This window comes from Hoplias malabaricus, chromosome 6, assembly GCF_029633855.1.
Source record: "Hoplias malabaricus isolate fHopMal1 chromosome 6, fHopMal1.hap1, whole genome shotgun sequence".
Classification (NCBI taxonomy): domain Eukaryota; kingdom Metazoa; phylum Chordata; class Actinopteri; order Characiformes; family Erythrinidae; genus Hoplias; species Hoplias malabaricus.
This window is the reverse complement of record NC_089805.1, coordinates 50,327,036-50,349,107: the sequence shown is the minus strand read 5'-3', so window position 1 is coordinate 50,349,107 and position 22,072 is coordinate 50,327,036. Positions and strand designations below refer to the sequence as shown.

At 47.7% G+C, this 22,072-nt stretch overlaps 1 protein-coding gene across 2 annotated transcripts in view; it reads right to left on the bottom strand.

Annotated features, from left to right (window-relative positions):
- LOC136700413 (ribonuclease inhibitor-like) overlaps nt 1-22,072 on the bottom strand; it is a 74,659-nt gene that overhangs the window by 36,317 nt on the left and 16,270 nt on the right. For both annotated transcript variants that reach the window (XM_066675758.1, XM_066675756.1), the window contains one exon: nt 2,743-2,802. In XM_066675758.1, the coding sequence (XP_066531855.1) occupies nt 2,743-2,800 (58 nt within the window). In that variant the 5' untranslated portion in view covers nt 2,801-2,802. The remainder of the gene's footprint in view (nt 1-2,742; nt 2,803-22,072) is intronic.

Genomic DNA, 22,072 nt, shown 5'->3' with positions numbered 1-22,072 from the left:
AAGTGTTTATAATTTACTTAATATTTTCATTCATTCATTCATTCATTCATTGTCTATAAGCCTTATCCAGTTCATGGTCGCGGTGGGTCAGGAGCCTACCCAGAATCACTAGGCTGGAATACACCCTGGAGGGGGCACATGTCCTTCACAGGGCAACACACACTCACACATTCACTCACACACTCACACCGACGGACAGTTTTGAATCGCCAATCCACCTACCAACGTGTGTTTTTGGAGCGTGGGAGGAAACCGGAGCACCCGGAGGAAACCCACGCAGACACAGGGAGAACACACCACACTCCTCACAGACAGTCACCCGGAGGAAACCCACACAGACACAGGGAGAACACACCACACTCCTCACAGACAGTCACCCGGAGGAAACCCACACAGACACAGGGAGAACACACCACACTCCTCACAGACAATCACCCGGAGGAAACCCACACAGACACGGGGAGAACACACCACACTCCTCACAGACAGTCACCCAGAGGAAACCCACACAGACACAGGGAGAACACACCACACTCCTCACAGACAATCACCTGGAGGAAACCCACACAGACACAGGGAGAACACACCACACTCCTCACAGACAGTCACCCGGAGGAAACCCACACAGACACAGGGAGAACACACCACACTCCTCACAGACAGTCACCCGGAGGAAACCCACGCAGACACAGGGAGAACACACCACACTCCTCACAGACAGTCACCCGGAGGAAACCCACGCAGACACAGGGAGAACACACCACACTCCTCACAGACAATCACCCGGAGGAAACCCACACAGACACAGGGAGAACACACCACACTCCTCACAGACAATCACCCGGAGGAAACCCACACAGACACAGGGAAAACACACCACACTCCTCACAGACAGTCACCCGGAGGAAACCCACACAGACACAGGGAGAACACACCACACTCCTCAGAGACAGTCACCCGGAGGAAACCCACACAGACACAGGGAGAACACACCACACTCCTCACAGACAGTCACCCGGAGGAAACCCACACAGACACAGGGAGAACACACCACACTCCTCACAGACAGTCACCCGGAGGAAACCCACGCAGACACAGGGAGAACACACCACACTCCTCACAGACAGTCACCCGGAGGAAACCCACGCAGACACAGGGAGAAGGCAAGGCAAGGCAAGTTTATTTATAGAGCACTTTTCATACAGAAGCAATTCAAAGTGCTTTACAGAAAAAAAAAAAAATTAATTAAAGAATAAAATCATAAAACTCCAATAAAAGGAAATACATAAAAAGAGTAAAATCATTAAATGATTAAAATTATTAAAACAATTTAAAATTATACAATAAAAGAAAAAAGAGAAGAAATAAAATGCCGTTACAGAAAAGTGCAGAATATTTTAAACCGAGCTGTAGCTGCTCAAACAGGAATGTTTTAAGTCTTGATTTAAAAGTGTCTAAAGTCAGGGCTCTTCTAATATTCTCAGCTGGTTCCATTTAAGGGCAGCGCCGGAGCTAAACACTGCCTCTCCATGTTTAGTTTTGACCTGAGGCAGGACTAAGTCTAGTTCCTAAAGATCTGAGAACTCTGCTCGGCTCATATCTCTGTAGCAGATCTGATAAATACACTGGTCCTACCCCATTTAGACATTTATAGACCAGTAATAACACCTTAAAGTCTATTCTGTAACACACCAAACTCCTCACAGTACGTAATATTTATGTATGTAAATATCAAGTAAATTAGATTTGATTTAATTTGAAATTGCCATATTTTATTATATATATATATATATATATATATATATATATATATATATATATATATATATATACATATACACACAATATATATGTCCATACATGACAAATCTATAAAAAGATTGTTAAAATAAAAGTCTCAAAACTGCTGTTAGTGCACTGAAATACTAAAGGGGACACACTACAGCTATTTACTCCTAAATACAGTTAAGCTACAGAGAAATGTTCCACTGCTGTAACTCAGCTCTGTAGATTTACAAGAGCCTCTGTTACTCTTGCAGTAACTTGTGTGTGAAATGTAAATAGACATTTCATGTTCCAAATATTGTGAAACAAAATTAAATGTACATTAAAAAATCAGTTTGGATGCTGCCAGCTGCCAGTTATTAAACAGTCCACTCTGACACTTGCTTACAATCCATCACGTACTTTCCAGATTTTAAGTTGTCTTGATTTCTGCTAAGACTTCACTAACGTGTTCTCACACTGACAAAACATTTCCAGTTGTAAGTTATTACATTCTAAATTAAACACCTTTCAAATATAACAGTGTGCATAAAAAACATCTTTATCACACCCATACCCCGCCCTGACTGCAGAGGGCGCAATCAAATTAGTACTGACTGGTAATCAGAATACAGTTTTCAGAACACTGTTTGTGGCCTGGGTTTGTGATTTCTGTAAAGTCTTGATGAGGTTCATTACTCTGATCTCCATTCATTTTGTGGAGCCTTACCCTAATGTTGTTGTACCCCAATCTGTTTTACACTACTTTAATCCTTACACTATAACACTAACCCTAACACTAACACTAACATTTTAAAATATGTTTTCACCTTTAAAGATAATGATTCATATTGTTGTGTTGTGGAGAATTTCCTGGAGTGTGTCAACAGATGTTGGTCCCCACAAGATGATATATTCCTGCTACACACACACACACACACACACACACAAACATAGTACAGGAGTGTAGACATGTACCTGCAGTTGTTTCCATGAACCATGAGAGAATGAGAGCTGTTACAGTGAGGAACTTCATCCCTGAAAAACAAAAGGAGATTACAGCATCATCAACATCTCACACCAGCTGAACACACCCTAAAGCTCCAGGAACTCTACACACACTGTTTATGGAGAGGTTGGGAAATTTGTAAAATGCAATAAATCTTTGATTAGTTAATTATTGTAAAACATTTTTTTCCTTCAAACTTCTCATTAGAGCCCTTCATTGGTCCTCCTAATAAAACCATACACTCCCTTTTGTTTGTTCAACTCTGCAGCTGGAGTTCTCACTTATTCTAAGAAATCAGCTCATATCTCCCCAGTTCTTCATCAGTGACCCGTCCTGCTTCTTAAACTTCTGCTCATGTAAACATCTCTGCACGGTTTGGCACCAGCCGACCTCTCTGAACTTATACACCCTACTGTCCTGCAGGGTCACTGAGGTCCTCTGGGTGTGGTCTCTTGTCAGTAACTGAATTCAGATTAGTTCCTGCTGGAGATCACTTTGTATTTCTCAGCATTTCTGATCGTCACAAACACTTCACAGCAGCACTTTCACTTTCATAAAAATTCAGTTTGGACTTTATCAGACTCACACAGGCAAGGGAAGGCAATTTATTTATAGAGCACCTTTCATACAAAAGCAATTCAAAGTGCTTTACAGAAGAAAAATACATAGAAAGAATAGAATGATTAAATGATAAAAATTATTAAAACAATTTAAAATGATACAATAAAAGAAAAGAAATAAAGTGTCGTTACTGAATAAAAAGTGCAGAGTATTTTAAACTGAGCTGTGGCTGCTCAAACAGGAATGTTTTAAGTCTTGATTTAAAAGTGTCTAAAGTCAGGGCTCTTCTAATATTCTCAGCTGGTTCCATTTAAGAGCGGCGCCGGAGCTAAACACTGCCTCTCCATGTTTAGTTTTGACCTGAGGCAGGACTAAGTCTAGTTCCTAAAGATCTGAGAGCTCTGCTCGGCTCATATCTCTGTAGCAGATCTGATAAATACACTGCTCCTACCCCATTTAGACATTTATAGACCAGTAATAACACATTAAAGTCTATTCTGTAACAGACTGGTATCCAGTGTAAGGATTTGAGGATGAAGGGGAGGGGGGGGGTGATGTGATCTCTTCTTTTGCTCCGAGTGAGAACTCTGGGGGCTGCATTTTGAATCAGCTGAAGCTGTTTAATGGTCTTTTTTGGAAGTCCAGTTAAAAGACCATTACAGTAATCAATCCTTCAAGGATTGGATAAGTTTCTCCAGGTCTGCTTTAGTCAGAAAGTCTCTGATCTTACTGATGTTCTTAAGATGGTAAAATGCTGATCTAGTAACCACTTTAATATGAGACTAAAACTGAGATCTGAGTCCATTAATACACCAAGGTTGCGAGCCAGTTCTTTAGATTTGAGGGCCCTCGAGTCCAGATACGCAGCCAATCTTTGTCTCTCCTTTCTGTTCCCAAATAATATAATCTCAGTTTTATCTTTATTCAGCTGCAGAAAATTGTGTCCCATCCTTTTATTGTTAAAATAAAAGTCTCAAAACTGCTGTTAGTGCACTGAAATACTAAAGGGGACACACTACAGCTATTTACTCCTAAATACAGTTAAGCTACAGAGAAATGTTCCACTGCTGTAACTCAGCTCTGTAGATTTACAAGAGCCTCTGTTACTCTTGCAGTAACTTGTGTGTGAAATGTAAATAGACATTTCATGTTCCAAATATTGTGAAACAAAATTAAATGTACATTAAAAAATCAGTTTGGATGCTGCCAGCTGCCAGTTATTAAACAGTCCACTCTGACACTTGCTTACAATCCATCACGTACTTTCCAGATTTTAAGTTGTCTTGATTTCTGCTAAGACTTCACTAACGTGTTCTCACACTGACAAAACATTTCCAGTTGTAAGTTATTACATTCTAAATTAAACACCTTTCAAATATAACAGTGTGCATAAAAAACATCTTTATCACACCCATACCCCGCCCTGACTGCAGAGGGCGCACTAAACGGTAATGGTCTTTTAACTGGACAGTTAGTGATGTGATCAAGGCACTTGCTTAATGAGTCACTGGACCAGAGTCGTTTGGGGACAGGGCCATGTAAATCTGAGTATCATATGCACAGCTGTGATAGGAACAGCCCATATTCCTGTAGAATCTGGCCAAGAGGAAGCATATATAAATTAAATAAAAGTGGACCAAGAATAGAGCCCTGGGGGACACCACAGGTCACTGGAGTGTTCTCTGAAATATTATTTTCTATTTCTACAAAGTAGTTCCTGCCTTCCAGGTAAGAAATGAACCACTTCAGGACTGTTCCTGAGAGTCCAACCCAGTTTGTGAGTCTGTCTATAAGAATCTTATGGTCAATGGTATCAAAGGCAGCACTAAGGTCAAGGAGTAATAGAAGAGATACCTTTCCTGTCTCTGTATTTAAGGGGATGTCATTAATGACCTTGATTAGAATAGTCTCATTGCTGTGATTAGATCGGAACCCGGACTGGAATTTGTCTATGCTACTGTTAATGGACAAGAAACTAGTGATTTGCCTGAACACTATTTTCTCAATGATTTTGCCAATGAATGGTAAGTTAGAAATTGGGCTGTAGTTACTTAACAGAGAAGATTCTAAATTTTTCTTTTTTAGAAGAGGCTTTACAAATGCAGTTTTTAGTGAGGAGCTCGGAAAGACCCCCGACATGAGTGAGGTGTTTACAATGTTGAGTATCACTCATCTGATATTCTGGATTTTAGTTTTAAAAAAGCATGCAAACTCATTACATCTCTCAGTTGATACTAATTCAGTGGTCATTGGTGTGGGTGAGTTAGTGAGTCTGTGGACCACGGTGAAGAGGATTTTGCTGTTGTTAATGATGCTGTTGATGATGCTAGAGAAATAGGATTGTTGTGTTTTGCATACTGTCGCGTATTGACGTAGCCTATCTTTGTAGATTTCTTTGTGAATATGAAGACTTGTTTTACGCCATCTGCGTTCTGCCTTGCGACACTCCCTCTTTTGAATTTGAACAACAGAAGCATTTCTCCATGGTGTTTTCTGTTTGCAAGACGTAGCCTTCACTTTAACTGGTGCAATCTCATCCATAACATAATTGTTTTAATTATTTCTGAATTGCTTTAAAATCATTACAATTATTATTTTAATTATATGATCTATTTTAATTATATTTTAATAGCTTTAACATTTTTATAATATTTTACATTTTTAATCCTTCTACTGTAATTCTTCTGGATTGCTGTGTAAAGAGCTTCGAATTGCCACTGTCCTCTATAAATAAACTTGCCTTTCCTACACAGGTCACACAGAGACACCTGAGACACTACACAGTCACACAGAGAACCCTGAGACTCTACACAGGTCACACAGAGAACCCTGAGACTCTACACAGTCACACAGAGAACCCTGAGACTCTACACAGGTCACACAGAGAACCCTGAGACTCTACACAGGTCACACAGAGAACCCTGAGACTCTACACAGTCACACAGAAAACCCTGAGACTCTGCACAGGTCACACGGAGAACCCTGAGACACTACACAGGTCACACAGAGAACCCAGAGGCTCTACACAGGTCACACAGAGAACACAGAGGCTCTACACAGTCACACAGAGAACCCTGAGACTCTACACAGGTCACACAGAGAACCCTGAGACTCTACACAGTCACACAGAGAACCCTGAGACTCTACAAAGGTCACACAGAGAACCCAGAGGCTCTACACAGTCACAAAGAGAACCCTGAGACACTACACAGTCATACAGAGAACCCTGAGACTCTACACAGGTCACACAGAGAACTCAGAGGCTCCACACAGTCACACAGAGGACCCTGAGACTCTACACAGGTCACACAGAGAACCCTGAGACTCTACACAGTCACACAGAGAACCCTGAGACTCTACACAGTCACACAGAGAACCCTGAGACTCTACACAGTCACACAGAGAACCCTGAGACACTACACAGGTCACACAGAGAACCCTGAGACACTACACAGGTCACACAGAGAACCCTGAGACTCTACACAGTCACACAGAGAACCCTGAGACTCTACACAGGTCACACAGAGAACTCAGAGGCTCCACACAGTCAAACAGAGAACCCAGAGGCTCTACACAGTTACACAGATAACTCTGAGACTCTACACAGTCACACAGAGGACGCTGAGACTCTACACAGGTCACACAGGGAACCCTGAGACACTACACAGGTCACACAGAGAACTCAGAGGCTCTACACAGTCACACAGAGAACCCTGAGACTCTACACAGTCACACAGAGAACCCTGAGACACTACACAGGTCACACAGAGAACTCAGAGGCTCCACACAGTCACACAGAGAACCCAGAGGCTCTACACAGTTACACAGATAACTCTGAGACTCTACACAGTCACACAGAGGACCCTGAGACTCTACACAGGTCACACAGAGAACCCTGAGACTCTACACAGTCACACAGAGAACCCTGAGACTCTACACAGTCACACAGAGGACCCTGAGACTCTACACAGGTCACACAGAGAACCCAGAGGCTCTACACAGTTACACAGATAACTCTGAGACTCTACACAGTCACACAGAGGACCCTGAGACTCTACACAGGTCACACAGAGAACCCTGAGACTCTACACAGTCACACAGAAAACCCTGAGACTCTACACAGGTCACACAGAGAACCCAGAGGCTCTACACAGTCACACAGAGAACCCAGAGGCTCTACACAGGTCACACAGAAAACCCAGAGGCTCTAGACAGTTACTCAGAGAACCCTGAGACTCTACACAGTCACACAGAGAACCCTGAGACTCTACACAGTCACACAGAGAACCCTGAGATCTACACATGTCACACAGATAACTCTGAGACTCTACACAGTCACACAGAGGACCCTGAGACTCTACACAGGTCACACAGAGAACCCTGAGACTCTACACAGTCACACAGAGAACCCTGAGACTCTACACAGTCACACAGAGAACCCTGAGACACTACACATGTCACACAGAGAACCCTGAGACACTACACAGGTCACACAGAGAACCCTGAGACACTACACAGGTCACACAGAGAACCCTGAGACTCTACACAGTCACACAGAGAACCCTGAGACTCTACAGTCACACAGAGAACCCTGAGACACTACACAGGTCACACAGAGAACTTAGAGGCTCCACACAGTCACACAGAGAACCCAGAGGCTCTACACAGTTACACAGATAACTCTGAGACTCTACACAGTCACACAGAGGACCCTGAGACCTTACACAGGTCACACAGAGAACCCTGAGACTCTACACAGTCACACAGAGAACCCTGAGACTCTACACAGTCACACAGAGAACACAGAGACTCTACACAGTCACACAGAGAACACAGAGACACTACACAGGTCACACAGAGAACTCAGAGGCTCCACACAGTCACACAGAGAAAACCAAGACTCTACACAGTCACACAGAAAACCCTGAGACTCTACACAGGTCACACAGAGAACCCAGCGGCTCTACACAGTCACACAGAGAACCCTGAGACTCTACACAGCTCACACAGAGAACCCTGAGACTCTACACAGTCACACAGAGAACCCAGAGGCTCTACACAGGTCACACAGGGAACCCTGAGACTCTACACAGGTCACACAGAGAACCCTGAGACTCTACAAAGGTCACACAGAGAACCCAGAGGCACTACACAGGTCACACAGAGAACCCTGAGACTCTACACAGTCACACAGAGAACCCTGAGACTCTACACAGGTCACACAGAGGACCTTTAGATTCTACACAGGTCACACAGAGAACCCTGAGACTCTACACAGTCACACAGAGAACCCTGAGACTCTACAAATGTCACACAGAGAACCCAGAGGCTCTACACAGTCACAAAAAGAACCCTGAGACTCTACACAGTTACACAGAGAACCCTGAGACTCTACACAGTCACACAGAAAACCCTGAGACTCTACACAGGTCACACAGAGAACCCAGAGGCTCTACACAGTCACACAGAGAACCCAGAGGCTCTACACAGGTCACACAGAAAACCCAGAGGCTCTAGACAGTTACTCAGAGAACCCTGAGACTCTACACAGTCACAAAGAGAACCCTGAGACTCTACACAGTTACACAGAGAACCCTGAGATCTACACACGTCACACAGAGAACCCTGAGGCTCTACACAGGTCACACAGAGAAGCCTAAAACTCTACACAGGTCACCCAGAGAACCCTGAGGCTCTACACAGGTCACACAGAGAAGCCTGAGACTCTACACAGTCACACAGAGAACCCTGAGACTCTACACAGTCACACAGAGAACCCTGAGACTCTACACAGTCACACAGAGAACCCTGAGATCTACACAGGTCACCCAGAGAACCCTGAGGCTCTACACAGGTCACACAGAGAAGCCTGAGACTCTACACAGTCACACAGAGAACCCTGAGACTCTACACAGTCACACAGAGAACCCTGAGATCTACACAGGTCACACAGAGAACCCTGAGGCTCTACACAGGTCACACAGAGAACCCTGAGACTCTACACAGTCACACAGAGAACCCTGAGATCTACACACGTCACACAGAGAACCCTGAGGCTCTACACAGGTCACACAGAGAACCCTGAGAGTCTACACAGGTCACACAGAGAACCCTGAGACTCTACACAGGTCACACAGAGAACCCTGAGGCTCTACACAGGTGACACAGAGAACCCTGAGACTCTACACAGTCACACAGAGAACCCTGAGACTCTACACAGTCAAACAGAGAACCCTGAGATCTACACAGGTCACACAGAGAACCCCGAGGCTCTACACAGGTCACACAGAGAGCCCAGAGGCTCTACACAGGTCACACAGAAAACCCAGAGGCTCTAGACAGTTACTCAGAGAACCCTGAGACTCTACACAGTCACACAGAGAACCCTGAGACTCTACACAGTCACACAGAGAACCCTGAGATCTACACACGTCACACAGAGAACCCAGAGGGTCTAGACAGTTACTCAGAGAACCCTGAGACTCTACACAGTTATACAGAAAACCCTGAGATCTACACAGGTCACACTGAGAACCCTGAGGCTCTACACAGGTCACACAGAGAACCCTGAGACTCTACACAGTCACGCAGAGAACCCTGAGACTCTACACAGTCACACAGAGAACCCTGAGATCTACACAGGTCACACAGAGAACCCTGAGGCTCTACACAGTCACACAGAAAACCCTGAGACTCTACACAGGTCACACAGAGAACCCAGAGACTCTACACAGTCACACAGAGAACCCAGAGGCTCTACACAGGTCACACAGAAAACCCAGAGGCTCTAGACAGTTACTCAGAGAACCCTGAGACTCTACACAGTCACACAGAGAACCCTGAGACTCTACACAGTCACACAGAGAACCCTGAGATCTACACACGTCACACAGAGAACCCTGAGGCTCTACACAGGTCACACAGAGAACCCTAAAACTCTACACACGTCACCCAGAGAACCCTGAGGCTCTACACAGGTCACACAGAGAAGCCTGAGACTCTACACAGTCACACAGAGAACCCTGAGACTCTACACAGTCACACAGAGAACCCTGAAATCTACACAGGTCACACAGAGAACCCTGAGGCTCTACACAGGTCACACAGAGAACCCTGAGACTCTACACATTCACACAGAGAACCCTGAGATCTACACACGTCACACAGAGAACCCTGAGGCTCTACACAGGTCACACAGAGAACCCTGAGAGTCTACACAGGTCACACAGAGAACCCTGAGACTCTACACAGGTCACACAGAGAACCCTGAGGCTCTACACAGGTGACACAGAGAACCCTGAGACTCTACACAGTCACACAGAGAACCCTGAGACTCTACACAGTCACACAGAGAACCCTGAGATCTACACAGGTCACACAGAGAACCCCGAGGCTCTACACAGGTCACACAGAGAACCCAGAGGCTCTACACAGGTCACACAGAGAACACAGAGGCTCTACACAGTCACACAGAGAACCCTGAGACTCTACACAGTCACACAGAGAACCCTAAGACTCTACACAGTCACACAGAGAACACAGAGACTCTACACAGTCACACAGAGAACACAGAGACACTACACAGGTCACACAGAGAACTCAGAGGCTCCACACAGTCACACAGAGAACACCAAGACTCTACACAGGTCACACAGAAAACCCTGAGACTCTACACAGTCACACAGAAAACCCTGAGACTCTACACAGGTCACACAGAGAACCCAGAGGCTCTACACAGTCACACAGAGAACCCTGAGACTCTACACAGCTCACACAGAGAACCCTGAGACTCTACACAGTCACACAGAGAACCCAGAGGCTCTACACAGTTACACAGATAACTCTGAGACTCTACACAGTCACACAGAGGACGCTGAGACTCTACACAGGTCACACAGGGAACCCTGAGACACTACACAGGTCACACAGAGAACTCAGAGGCTCTACACAGTCACACAGAGAACCCTGAGACTCTACACAGTCACACAGAGAACCCTGAGACACTACACAGGTCACACAGAGAACTCAGAGGCTCCACACAGTCACACAGAGAACCCAGAGGCTCTACACAGTTACACAGATAACTCTGAGACTCTACACAGTCACACAGAGGACCCTGAGACTCTACACAGGTCACACAGAGAACCCTGAGACTCTACACAGTCACACAGAGAACCCTGAGACTCTACACAGTCACACAGAGGACCCTGAGACTCTACACAGGTCACACAGAGAACCCAGAGGCTCTACACAGTTACACAGATAACTCTGAGACTCTACACAGTCACACAGAGGACCCTGAGACTCTACACAGGTCACACAGAGAACCCTGAGACTCTACACAGTCACACAGAAAACCCTGAGACTCTACACAGGTCACACAGAGAACCCAGAGGCTCTACACAGTCACACAGAGAACCCAGAGGCTCTACACAGGTCACACAGAAAACCCAGAGGCTCTAGACAGTTACTCAGAGAACCCTGAGACTCTACACAGTCACACAGAGAACCCTGAGACTCTACACAGTCACACAGAGAACCCTGAGATCTACACACGTCACACAGATAACTCTGAGACTCTACACAGTCACACAGAGGACCCTGAGACTCTACACAGGTCACACAGAGAACCCTGAGACTCTACACAGTCACACAGAGAACCCTGAGACTCTACACAGTCACACAGAGAACCCTGAGACACTACACATGTCACACAGAGAACCCTGAGACACTACACAGGTCACACAGAGAACCCTGAGACACTACACAGGTCACACAGAGAACCCTGAGACTCTACAGTCACACAGAGAACCCTGAGACACTACACAGGTCACACAGAGAACTTAGAGGCTCCACACAGTCACACAGAGAACCCAGAGGCTCTACACAGTTACACAGATAACTCTGAGACTCTACACAGTCACACAGAGGACCCTGAGACCCTACACAGGTCACACAGAGAACCCTGAGACTCTACACAGTCACACAGAGAACCCTGAGACTCTACACAGTCACACAGAGAACACAGAGACTCTACACAGTCACACAGAGAACACAGAGACACTACACAGGTCACACAGAGAACTCAGAGGCTCCACACAGTCACACAGAGAACACCAAGACTCTACACAGTCACACAGAAAACCCTGAGACTCTACACAGGTCACACAGAGAACCCAGCGGCTCTACACAGTCACACAGAGAACCCTGAGACTCTACACAGCTCACACAGAGAACCCTGAGACTCTACACAGTCACACAGAGAACCCAGAGGCTCTACACAGGTCACACAGGGAACCCTGAGACTCTACACAGGTCACACAGAGAACTCTGAGACTCTACAAAGGTCACACAGAGAACCCAGAGGCACTACACAGGTCACACAGAGAACCCTGAGACTCTACACAGTCACACAGAGAACCCTGAGACTCTACACAGGTCACACAGAGGACCTTTAGATTCTACACAGGTCACACAGAGAACCCTGAGACTCTACACAGTCACACAGAGAACCCTGAGACTCTACAAATGTCACACAGAGAACCCAGAGGCTCTACACAGTCACAAAAAGAACCCTGAGACTCTACACAGTTACACAGAGAACCCTGAGACTCTACACAGTCACACAGAAAACCCTGAGACTCTACACAGGTCACACAGAGAACCCAGAGGCTCTACACAGTCACACAGAGAACCCAGAGGCTCTACACAGGTCACACAGAAAACCCAGAGGCTCTAGACAGTTACTCAGAGAACCCTGAGACTCTACACAGTCACAAAGAGAACCCTGAGACTCTACACAGTCACACAGAGAACCCTGAGATCTACACACGTCACACAGAGAACCCTGAGGCTCTACACAGGTCACACAGAGAAGCCTAAAACTCTACACAGGTCACCCAGAGAACCCTGAGGCTCTACACAGGTCACACAGAGAAGCCTGAGACTCTACACAGTCACACAGAGAACCCTGAGACTCTACACAGTCACACAGAGAACCCTGAGATCTACACAGGTCACACAGAGAACCCTGAGGCTCTACACAGGTCACACAGAGAACCCTGAGACTCTACACAGTCACACAGAGAACCCTGAGATCTACACACGTCACACAGAGAACCCTGAGGCTCTACACAGGTCACACAGAGAACCCTGAGAGTCTACACAGGTCACACAGAGAACCCTGAGACTCTACACAGGTCACACAGAGAACCCTGAGGCTCTACACAGGTGACACAGAGAACCCTGAGACTCTACACAGTCACACAGAGAACCCTGAGACTCTACACAGTCAAACAGAGAACCCTGAGATCTACACAGGTCACACAGAGAACCCCGAGGCTCTACACAGGTCACACAGAGAACCCAGAGGCTCTACACAGGTCACACAGAAAACCCAGAGGCTCTAGACAGTTACTCAGAGAACCCTGAGACTCTACACAGTCACACAGAGAACCCTGAGACTCTACACAGTCACACAGACAACCCTGAGATCTACACACGTCACACAGAGAACCCAGAGGGTCTAGACAGTTACTCAGAGAACCCTGAGACTCTACACAGTTATACAGAAAACCCTGAGATCTACACAGGTCACACTGAGAACCCTGAGGCTCTACACAGGTCACACAGAGAACCCTGAGACTCTACACAGTCACGCAGAGAACCCTGAGACTCTACACAGTCACACAGAGAACCCTGAGATCTACACAGGTCACACAGAGAACCCTGAGGCTCTACACAGTCACACAGAAAACCCTGAGACTCTACACAGGTCACACAGAGAACCCAGAGACTCTACACAGTCACACAGAGAACCCAGAGGCTCTACACAGGTCACACAGAAAACCCAGAGGCTCTAGACAGTTACTCAGAGAACCCTGAGACTCTACACAGTCACACAGAGAACCCTGAGACTCTACACAGTCACACAGAGAACCCTGAGATCTACACACGTCACACAGAGAACCCTGAGGCTCTACACAGGTCACACAGAGAACCCTAAAACTCTACACAGGTCACCCAGAGAACCCTGAGGCTCTACACAGGTCACACAGAGAAGCCTGAGACTCTACACAGTCACACAGAGAACCCTGAGACTCTACACAGTCACACAGAGAACCCTGAAATCTACACAGGTCACACAGAGAACCCTGAGGCTCTACACAGGTCACACAGAGAACCCTGAGACTCTACACATTCACACAGAGAACCCTGAGATCTACACACGTCACACAGAGAACCCTGAGGCTCTACACAGGTCACACAGAGAACCCTGAGAGTCTACACAGGTCACACAGAGAACCCTGAGACTCTACACAGGTCACACAGAGAACCCTGAGGCTCTACACAGGTGACACAGAGAACCCTGAGACTCTACACAGTCACACAGAGAACCCTGAGACTCTACACAGTCACACAGAGAACCCTGAGATCTACACAGGTCACACAGAGAACCCCGAGGCTCTACACAGGTCACACAGAGAACCCAGAGGCTCTACACAGGTCACACAGAGAACACAGAGGCTCTACACAGTCACACAGAGAACCCTGAGACTCTACACAGTCACACAGAGAACCCTAAGACTCTACACAGTCACACAGAGAACACAGAGACTCTACACAGTCACACAGAGAACACAGAGACACTACACAGGTCACACAGAGAACTCAGAGGCTCCACACAGTCACACAGAGAACACCAAGACTCTACACAGGTCACACAGAAAACCCTGAGACTCTACACAGTCACACAGAAAACCCTGAGACTCTACACAGGTCACACAGAGAACCCAGAGGCTCTACACAGTCACACAGAGAACCCTGAGACTCTACACAGCTCACACAGAGAACCCTGAAACTCTACACAGTCACACAGAGAACCCAGAGGCTCTACACAGTCACACAGAAAACCCTGAGACTCTACACAGTTACACAGAGAACCCTGAGACTCTACACAGTCACACAGAAAACCCTGAGACTCTACACAGGTCACACAGAGAACCCAGAGGCTCTACACAGTCACACAGAGAACCCAGAGGCTCTACACAGGTCACACAGAAAACCCAGAGGCTCTAGACAGTTACTCAGAGAACCCTGAGACTCTACACAGTCACACAGAGAACCCTGAGACTCTACACAGTCACACAGAGAACCCTGAGATCTACACACGTCACACAGAGAACGCTGAGGCTCTACACAGGTCACACAGAGAAGCCTGAGACTCTACACAGTCACACAGAGAACCCTGAGACTCTACACAGTCACACAGAGAACCCTGAGATCTACACAGGTCACACAGAGAACCCTGAGGCTCTACACAGGTCACACAGAGAACCCTAAAACTCTACACAGGTCACACAGAGAACCCTGAGGCTCTACACAGGTCACACAGAGAAGCCTGAGACTCTACACAGTCACACAGAGAACCCTGAGACTCTACACAGTCACACAGAGAACCCTGAGATCTACACAGGTCACACAGAGAACCCTGAGGCTCTACACAGGTCACACAGAGAACCCTGAGACTCTACACAGTCACACAGAGAACCCTGAGATCTACACACGTCACACAGAGAACCCTGAGGCTCTACACAGGTCACACAGAGAACCCTGAGAGTCTACACAGGTCACACAGAGAACCCTGAGACTCTACACAGGTCACACAGAGAACCCTGAGGCTCTACACAGGTGACACAGAGAACCCTGAGACTCTACACAGTCACACAGAGAACCCTGAGACTCTACACAGTCACACAGAGAACCCTGAGATCTACACAGGTCACACAGAGAACCCCGAGGCTCTACACAGGTCACACAGAGAACCCAGAGGCTCTACACAGGTCACACAGAAAACCCAGAGGCTCTAGACAGTTACTCAGAGAACCCTGAGACTCTACACAGTCACACAGAGAACCCTGAGACTCTACACAGTCACACAGAGAACCCTGAGATCTACACACGTCACACAGAGAACCCAGAGGGTCTAGACAGTTACTCAGAGAACCCTGAAACTCTACACAGTCACACAGAGAACCCTGAGACTCTACACAGTCACACAGAGAACCCTGAGACTCTACACAGTTACACAGAAAACCCTGAGATCTACACAGGTCACACTGAGAACCCTGAGGCTCTACACAGGTCACACAGAGAACCCTGAGACTCTACACAGTCACGCAGAGAACCCTGAGACTCTACACAGTCACACAGAGAACCCTGAGATCTACACAGGTCACACAGAAAACCCAGAGGCTCTAGACAGTTACTCAGAGAACCCTGAGACTCTACACAGTCACACAGAGAACCCTGAGATCTACACAGGTCACACAGAGAACCCTGAGGCTCTACACAGGTCACACAGAGAACCCTGAGACTCTACACAGTCACACAGAGAACCCTGAGATCTACACACGTCACACAGAGAACCCTGAGGCTCTACACAGGTCACACAGAGAACCCTGAGAGTCTACACAGGTCACACAGAGAACCCTGAGACTCTACACAGGTCACACAGAGAACCCTGAGGCTCTACACAGGTGACACAGAGAACCCTGAGACTCTACACAGTCACACAGAGAACCCTGAGACTCTACACAGTCAAACAGAGAACCCTGAGATCTACACAGGTCACACAGAGAACCCCGAGGCTCTACACAGGTCACACAGAGAACCCAGAGGCTCTACACAGGTCACACAGAAAACCCAGAGGCTCTAGACAGTTACTCAGAGAACCCTGAGACTCTACACAGTCACACAGAGAACCCTGAGACTCTACACAGTCACACAGAGAACCCTGAGATCTACACACGTCACACAGAGAACCCAGAGGGTCTAGACAGTTACTCAGAGAACCCTGAGACTCTACACAGTTATACAGAAAACCCTGAGATCTACACAGGTCACACTGAGAACCCTGAGGCTCTACACAGGTCACACAGAGAACCCTGAGACTCTACACAGTCACGCAGAGAACCCTGAGACTCTACACAGTCACACAGAGAACCCTGAGATCTACACAGGTCACACAGAGAACCCTGAGGCTCTACACAGTCACACAGAAAACCCTGAGACTCTACACAGGTCACACAGAGAACCCAGAGACTCTACACAGTCACACAGAGAACCCAGAGGCTCTACACAGGTCACACAGAAAACCCAGAGGCTCTAGACAGTTACTCAGAGAACCCTGAGACTCTACACAGTCACACAGAGAACCCTGAGACTCTACACAGTCACACAGAGAACCCTGAGATCTACACACGTCACACAGAGAACCCTGAGGCTCTACACAGGTCACACAGAGAACCCTAAAACTCTACACAGGTCACCCAGAGAACCCTGAGGCTCTACACAGGTCACACAGAGAAGCCTGAGACTCTACACAGTCACACAGAGAACCCTGAGACTCTACACAGTCACACAGAGAACCCTGAAATCTACACAGGTCACACAGAGAACCCTGAGGCTCTACACAGGTCACACAGAGAACCCTGAGACTCTACACATTCACACAGAGAACCCTGAGATCTACACACGTCACACAGAGAACCCTGAGGCTCTACACAGGTCACACAGAGAACCCTGAGAGTCTACACAGGTCACACAGAGAACCCTGAGACTCTACACAGGTCACACAGAGAACCCTGAGGCTCTACACAGGTGACACAGAGAACCCTGAGACTCTACACAGTCACACAGAGAACCCTGAGACTCTACACAGTCACACAGAGAACCCTGAGATCTACACAGGTCACACAGAGAACCCCGAGGCTCTACACAGGTCACACAGAGAACCCAGAGGCTCTACACAGGTCACACAGAAAACCCAGAGGCTCTAGACAGTTACTCAGAGAACCCTGAGACTCTACACAGTCACACAGAGAACCCTGAGACTCTACACAGTCACACAGAGAACCCTGAGATCTACACACGTCACACAGAGAACCCAGAGGGTCTAGACAGTTACTCAGAGAACCCTGAGACTCTACACAGTTATACAGAAAACCCTGAGATCTACACAGGTCACACTGAGAACCCTGAGGCTCTACACAGGTCACACAGAGAACCCTGAGACTCTACACAGTCACGCAGAGAACCCTGAGACTCTACACAGTCACACAGAGAACCCTGAGATCTACACAGGTCACACAGAGAACCCTGAGGCTCTACACAGTCACACAGAAAACCCTGAGACTCTACACAGGTCACACAGAGAACCCAGAGACTCTACACAGTCACACAGAGAACCCAGAGGCTCTACACAGGTCACACAGAAAACCCAGAGGCTCTAGACAGTTACTCAGAGAACCCTGAGACTCTACACAGTCACACAGAGAACCCTGAGACTCTACACAGTCACACAGAGAACCCTGAGATCTACACACGTCACACAGAGAACCCTGAGGCTCTACACAGGTCACACAGAGAACCCTAAAACTCTACACAGGTCACCCAGAGAACCCTGAGGCTCTACACAGGTCACACAGAGAAGCCTGAGACTCTACACAGTCACACAGAGAACCCTGAGACTCTACACAGTCACACAGAGAACCCTGAAATCTACACAGGTCACACAGAGAACCCTGAGGCTCTACACAGGTCACACAGAGAACCCTGAGACTCTACACATTCACACAGAGAACCCTGAGATCTACACACGTCACACAGAGAACCCTGAGGCTCTACACAGGTCACACAGAGAACCCTGAGAGTCTACACAGGTCACACAGAGAACCCTGAGACTCTACACAGGTCACACAGAGAACCCTGAGGCTCTACACAGGTGACACAGAGAACCCTGAGACTCTACACAGTCACACAGAGAACCCTGAGATCTACACAGGTCACACAGAGAACCCCGAGGCTCTACACAGGTCACACAGAGAACCCAGAGGCTCTACACAGGTCACACAGAAAACCCAGAGGCTCTAGACAGTTACTCAGAGAACCCTGAGACTCTACACAGTCACACAGAGAACCCTGAGACTCTACACAGTCACACAGAGAACCCTGAGATCTACACACGTCACACAGAGAACCCAGAGGGTCTAGACAGTTACTCAGAGAACCCTGAAACTCTACACAGTCACACAGAGAACCCTGAGACTCTACACAGTCACACAGAGAACCCTGAGACTCTACACAGTTACACAGAAAACCCTGAGATCTACACAGGTCACACTGAGAACCCTGAGGCTCTACACAGGTCACACAGAGAACCCTGAGACTCTACACAGTCACGCAGAGAACCCTGAGACTCTACACAGTCACACAGAGAACCCTGAGATCTACACAGGTCACACAGAAAACCCAGAGGCTCTAGACAGTTACTCAGAGAACCCTGAGACTCTACACAGTCACACAGAGAACCCTGAGATCTACACAGGTCACACAGAGAACCCTGAGGCTCTACACAGGTCACACAGAGAACCCTGAGACTCTACACAGTCACACAGAGAACCCTGAGATCTACACACGTCACACAGAGAACCCTGAGGCTCTACACAGGTCACACAGAGAACCCTGAGAGTCTACACAGGTCACACAGAGAACCCTGAGACTCTACACAGGTCACACAGAGAACCCTGAGGCTCTACACAGGTGACACAGAGAACCCTGAGACTCTACACAGTCACACAGAGAACCCTGAGACTCTACACAGTCAAACAGAGAACCCTGAGATCTACACAGGTCACACAGAGAACCCCGAGGCTCTACACAGGTCACACAGAGAACCCAGAGGCTCTACACAGGTCACACAGAAAACCCAGAGGCTCTAGACAGTTACTCAGAGAACCCTGAGACTCTACACAGTCACACAGAGAACCCTGAGACTCTACACAGTCACACAGAGAACCCTGAGATCTACACACGTCACACAGAGAACCCAGAGGGTCTAGACAGTTACTCAGAGAACCCTGAGACTCTACACAGTTATACAGAAAACCCTGAGATCTACACAGGTCACACTGAGAACCCTGAGGCTCTACACAGGTCACACAGAGAACCCTGAGACTCTACACAGTCACGCAGAGAACCCTGAGACTCTACACAGTCACACAGAGAACCCTGAGATCTACACAGGTCACACAGAGAACCCTGAGGCTCTACACAGTCACACAGAAAACCCTGAGACTCTACACAGGTCACACAGAGAACCCAGAGACTCTACACAGTCACACAGAGAACCCAGAGGCTCTACACAGGTCACACAGAAAACCCAGAGGCTCTAGACAGTTACTCAGAGAACCCTGAGACTCTACACAGTCACACAGAGAACCCTGAGACTCTACACAGTCACACAGAGAACCCTGAGATCTACACACGTCACACAGAGAACCCTGAGGCTCTACACAGGTCACACAGAGAACCCTAAAACTCTACACAGGTCACCCAGAGAACCCTGAGGCTCTACACAGGTCACACAGAGAAGCCTGAGACTCTACACAGTCACACAGAGAACCCTGAGACTCTACACAGTCACACAGAGAACCCTGAAATCTACACAGGTCACACAGAGAACCCTGAGGCTCTACACAGGTCACACAGAGAACCCTGAGACTCTACACATTCACACAGAGAACCCTGAGATCTACACACGTCACACAGAGAACCCTGAGGCTCTACACAGGTCACACAGAGAACCCTGAGAGTCTACACAGGTCACACAGAGAACCCTGAGACTCTACACAGGTCACACAGAGAACCCTGAGGCTCTACACAGGTGACACAGAGAACCCTGAGACTCTACACAGTCACACAGAGAACCCTGAGACTCTACACAGTCACACAGAGAACCCTGAGATCTACACAGGTCACACAGAGAACCCCGAGGCTCTACACAGGTCACACAGAGAACCCAGAGGCTCTACACAGGTCACACAGAAAACCCAGAGGCTCTAGACAGTTACTCAGAGAACCCTGAGACTCTACACAGTCACACAGAGAACCCTGAGACTCTACACAGTCACACAGAGAACCCTGAGATCTACACACGTCACACAGAGAACCCAGAGGGTCTAGACAGTTACTCAGAGAACCCTGAGACTCTACACAGTTATACAGAAAACCCTGAGATCTACACAGGTCACACTGAGAACCCTGAGGCTCTACACAGGTCACACAGAGAACCCTGAGACTCTACACAGTCACGCAGAGAACCCTGAGACTCTACACAGTCACACAGAGAACCCTGAGATCTACACAGGTCACACAGAGAACCCTGAGGCTCTACACAGTCACACAGAAAACCCTGAGACTCTACACAGGTCACACAGAGAACCCAGAGACTCTACACAGTCACACAGAGAACCCAGAGGCTCTACACAGGTCACACAGAAAACCCAGAGGCTCTAGACAGTTACTCAGAGAACCCTGAGACTCTACACAGTCACACAGAGAACCCTGAGACTCTACACAGTCACACAGAGAACCCTGAGATCTACACACGTCACACAGAGAACCCTGAGGCTCTACACAGGTCACACAGAGAACCCTAAAACTCTACACAGGTCACCCAGAGAACCCTGAGGCTCTACACAGGTCACACAGAGAAGCCTGAGACTCTACACAGTCACACAGAGAACCCTGAGACTCTACACAGTCACACAGAGAACCCTGAAATCTACACAGGTCACACAGAGAACCCTGAGGCTCTACACAGGTCACACAGAGAACCCTGAGACTCTACACATTCACACAGAGAACCCTGAGATCTACACACGTCACACAGAGAAC